The sequence below is a fragment of the Tupaia chinensis genome, unplaced genomic scaffold (genome assembly GCF_000334495.1).
Source record: "Tupaia chinensis unplaced genomic scaffold, TupChi_1.0 Scaffold144899_1, whole genome shotgun sequence".
In the NCBI taxonomy this organism is placed as follows: Eukaryota; Metazoa; Chordata; class Mammalia; order Scandentia; family Tupaiidae; genus Tupaia; species Tupaia belangeri.
The window spans coordinates 4,498,905-4,503,822 of NW_006204759.1; the positions used below are offsets into that span (position 1 = coordinate 4,498,905).

General features: G+C 45.0%; 1 protein-coding gene across 1 annotated transcript in view; it reads right to left on the reverse strand.

Moving 5' to 3' along the window:
• The window catches only part of ANKFY1 (ankyrin repeat and FYVE domain containing 1), a 118,640-nt gene that overhangs the window by 27,063 nt on the left and 86,659 nt on the right, over positions 1-4,918 (reverse strand). Inside the window, exon 11 of the mRNA XM_006167603.2 lies at positions 1,797-1,894. Coding sequence (XP_006167665.1) covers positions 1,797-1,894 — 98 coding nt within the window. The remainder of the gene's footprint in view (positions 1-1,796; positions 1,895-4,918) is intronic.

Sequence of the window (4,918 nt, forward strand, 5' to 3'; positions counted from 1 at the left end):
GATTGTGGTGTGGCCATCTCCTCTGGGGGGTGATTTCTCACTTTCTGTATCTCTGGTGAGCACACGCACCCTATGGCAAAAACCTCTTTACAAAAAAAGTCAATAAATCTTAAAAGTAAAAAAATAAATAAATAAAAGGAAAGAAAGAAATAGTAGGCAAGGAGGCCAGCAGGTAGCATAGTGGTTAGTGCACTGGGCTCCCACATGGCCAATCATGGTTTGAGTCCCAGACTTGGCAGCGTGAAAATCATGCCGGGCGCATATGCATATGTACCCAAAATCCCAGGAGGAGAACAAAGGAGAAGTGACTGTGGCATGGTCATGTCCCCTGGGGCGGTGACTTCGCACTTTCCCTTTTACTGTCTCTTTCTGTATCTCTCTAGCAAGACACAAGACCTATGACAAAAACCTTAAAAAAAGGAAAGAAAAGAAATAGTAGGCAAAACTAACAATGCAGGAGAAAGACGGAAGAGACACAGATACGTAATGACGGACTGCGACCACTGAGAAGGTGAGAAGGGATGAGATGCAGAGGCCCAGAAGAGAAACCAGCCTATGGCTTTAGGATTTGTCCCCTTCCAAATTCACGTGGAAACTTAATCACCACGGTGACAATATTAAGAGGTGAGACCAAGTAAGAAGTGACTGTCACAAGAACTCCACCCTCGCAAGTGGATTAAGCCCTCTGGGCATTTACAGGTCAAGGCCAGAGTGGACAGCTGTAACAGCGGCGCTGTCCTGCCCTCTCGCTTTGTGATGCCTGCGGCCATCTCGGGATTGAAGAGGGGCAGAGTCCTCACGAACACAGACGCCCTCACCGCATGCGAGACCCTTGACCGTGAGCTTCCAGAACCGTGAGCTGAGTGAATCTTTACTCTTTATCAATTACTCAGCTATAGCAGCAGAAAAGGGAATGGAACACCGTGTTTGATGAGTGCAGGGACGCGCCACCGTGTTAGCGGGAGGACGCACTGCGTGCACTTAGATGAGCAGACTTGATGGCGGAACAAGAGGCATTACTGCACACTCCAGTGGGTCTCACACACCGAGCTGGCCTTCACTCCTGTGCCCACCCTGTCAAGACAGCAGGTAACTGTATATCCTACGACGTGGATCGGGACACTGACTCCACTGCTTCTGAGCCATTTAACCTCTCGGAATCTCAAGATCCTTTACCCAAAAACGAGGGGCTTACAGATGTGAAAATGTCTCTTTATTATGCCAATAATTACTTGAATAATTTCTTTTCATCTTAACCACACCTTATGAAATCAATACTAACCCCATTTTACAAATAAGGAAACTGAAACTCAGAAAGATGAAATGACTTACCAAAACCAAACAAGGCGGAAATGGGAAGGCTGGAAAACTCAGTAATATCCCACCCCAAGGCCATGCTTTTAAACTACACGACACTGCAGTCTACTCTGTTAGTTTAGGATACAGAATACGCGAACGTCCATATAGGAAAACCTCAACAAATGTGAAGTGTTATAAAGAATCAAGACATGATTATGGTAGATTTTACGAATATGTTTGTTACTCTCTATTAGACTACAAACTACAATACCTACCTAGTTCAGGGCCTGATACACTTAGGAAATGCTTGCTGAAAGATTCCATCAATATTTCAGGACACATAAAAGAATATGTTTTGTTCTATTTTTAAATTATATGCATGCATTATTTTGACAAACACTGAAAAAAATAATCTACTCCAATTTTTCCTACATATCCACAACTGCCATTCTTTCTGCAGACAAAACCGAACTCCCCAGCCATCCTGCCACACTTACCCACTTGTTTCTGTGGTTGACATGGGCGCCATTGGTTGCCAGGAAAAGAGCAGCTGCCTCATTTCCTGCTCCAGCTGCCCGCTGCAGTAAACAATTCCCTAGAAGAAAATGAGCAGTCATTCTTCTCCTTGTATAAAAACGAGCTCGAGTTCCCCACTGCACAATGCCCTCCCCTTCCCTGTCACCTTATTACCAACAAGCCCATACCAGACACAGGTATCAATTAGGTCCACGTAGGCATCTGTACGTGGACAGAGACTAGGCAAGACCCTGGGCTGCTGATGTTTTAGATGGGATAATTCTTAGCTGTAAGGGGTATGTATGTTCTTTTATTTTGGAGAGGTTTTTGCTGTAGGGCACGTGCATATGCCAGAAAGACAGAGACAGAGAGATAGAAAGTGAGACATCACCCCCCAGGGGGAATGGCCACACCACAATCCCTTCTCCTCCATTCTCCTCTTAGGATCTCGGGAACGCAAGCACATGCACCTGGCGTGAGTTTAAGCCACTGGGTCCGGGACTTGAACTGTGGTCAACTACTTGGGAGTCCAGCGACATAGCCATTACGCTAACTGCTGGTCCCAACACACTATGTGATGTTTAACAGTATCCCTAGCTTCTACTCATTAGGTCCCAGTAAGGCCCCTGAACTTCCTGTGATAACAAAAAACTGTGAGTGCATGTTACAAAATATCCTAGGACAGGAGGGGAAGGGGATCATCCTTGGCTGAGAATCGCTAGGCTAGATGACCACTGTAAACTGATGTTCTATCAGAAGTGCCCATTGAGGGACCAGCAGATGGCGTAGGAAGTTATGTGGCTAGACTCCCACATGGCCACCCGTAGTTTGAGTCCTGAACCCGGTGGCTTGAAACTCACGTCAGGTACATGTGTATGTGTGCCCAAGATCCTAGAAGGAGAAGGGATTGTGGCATGGCCAACCCCCAGGGGCGTGATTTCTCACTTTCCCTCTTGCTTTCTCTGTCTCTTTTTCTCTCCAGCAAGCGCACATGCCCTAGGGCAAAAACTTCTACAAAAAAAAAAAAAGAAAAAGAAAATGCCCCTTGAATAGTTAAGTTTTATTCCTAGGGTCTTAAACATATTTGTTCTTGGCTTAAAAATAGTTTTCTTAACATCGTCACCTTTCTTTAAATAAAAATCTTGAAAACAAATAAACCAAACTTCTTTCCTTTTTCTCTGAAAATGGTTTTAGCCTTGGAACAGTGTTCTTCAGTCTCTTAACATTTATTTCCAAAAATGAACATAAGACCTCATGTTCTACAGCGATGGTATTTCGAAATCCGAATAAACTAGATACGAGGATTAAAAACAAAGCAAAGAAACGGGACAAAGACAACTTTGTTTTCGTGCCATTTCTTCCTTTTCCCCCAGAGGTGATTCCACTTCAGCTGATAGTCATCTAACCTAGGGACTCCTAATGAGAGTTCTATGTTCACTTCTGCAGTCATTCCGGGTATGCAAGACCTAAACTAGACCTAAACCGAGTAAAATAGATACGAGGATTAAAAACAAAGCAAAGAAACGGGACAAAGACAACTTTGTTTTCGTGCCATTTCTTCCTTTTCCCCCAGAGGTGATTCCACTTCAGCTGATAGTCATCTAACCTAGGGACTCCTAATGAGAGTTCTATGTTCACTTCTGCAGTCATTCCGGGTATGCAAGACCTAAACTAGACCTAAACCGAGAAAACCCGTGACTGGTGAGACCGCCCGAACTGCTGGAAACGAGGGCGCTAAGGTTATTACATGCAAAATGAAAAATGGAACAAAGCAAAGGTAAAAAATAACAATCCTGAGCCTGTAAGTATTTAGCGATTAAAACAAAAGCATATAATGTAAAATTCACAGAGCTAGCATCTGATCTGAGGCAATTACATCAGAAGTCAGTATAAAGTGGCCAATCATCAAAACGCATTTGCAAACCACAAGCAATGCAGTAAGAATCACATTTCCAGAGGCCTTCCGACTAAAACACAGCCGTGTACTCCTCGTCCCACAGTACGACACATGTGCCTGGTGTGGTTTTCAGGCCACCAGGGCTGGGGTTTGAACTGCCATCAGCCATGTGGACCCACGAGACCAGAGGCCGGCCCTGGCCTTGGTTTTTCTGTCACCTGGGGTGATTTCATGGGCCCTTTATTTAATTAGTAACAGGACCGGTTTGTTTACTACTCTTCCTTTGTCCTTGCTTAGTTCTCAGAGGCGGCACCCACCTGTATTTTATACACTGCCAGGACTCGGTACTGACTAATACGGAACCCCTCCTCTTAAAATTCTCCTATACTTTATTTAGTTAGATCAAGGAAATACATTCAAGTAATCATTCCGAGTACGTTCTAAGGATTGCTATAAGTTTCTCAGGGGAGTATTTTAATATAATAGTGAAGTTCATTGATATTATTTCAGATTCCACCCTGCAACTCACTGAAAGACACTATCATGTGATAAATTTTATTTGTTGTAGTATCACATAAGACATCTATATGATATCTATAATGATCTAAAAAGGCTATTAAGTACATCTCCCTTTCGACTGTATCACTGTGTAAAGGTGTTCATATACTTTAACCAAAACAACATCTCAAAAGATGACATGGGCCGGCAGGTGGCATGGTGGTTTAGTCACTGGACTCCCACGTAGCTGACCGCAGTCTGAGTACTGGACTTGGAGGCTTGCTTCCTCACTTACCCTCGCTTCTGCCCCCCTGCCCCCAGCCCCAGTCTCTCTCTCTCATGGGAGCACCTGCCCTATAGCAAATTTAAAAATAATAATAATAGGAACCAGCAGCTGGTGTAATGGCTATGTTGCTGGACTCCCATGTAGTCAACTGCAGTTCAAGTCCTGGACCCGGTGGCTTAAACTCACTCAGGGCACGTGTGCGTGTATGCTCAAGATCCCAAGAGGAGGGAACCAGCAGTTAGCGTAATGGCTATGTCGCTGGACTCCCACGTGTCGACCGCGGTTCGTGTCCTGGACCCGGTGGCTTAAAACTCACGCCGGGCACGTGTGCGTGCGTGCCCAAGATCCCGAGAGGAGAATGGAGGAGAAGGGATTGCGGCGTGACCATCCCCCCTGGGGGGTGATTTCTCGCTTTCTGTCTC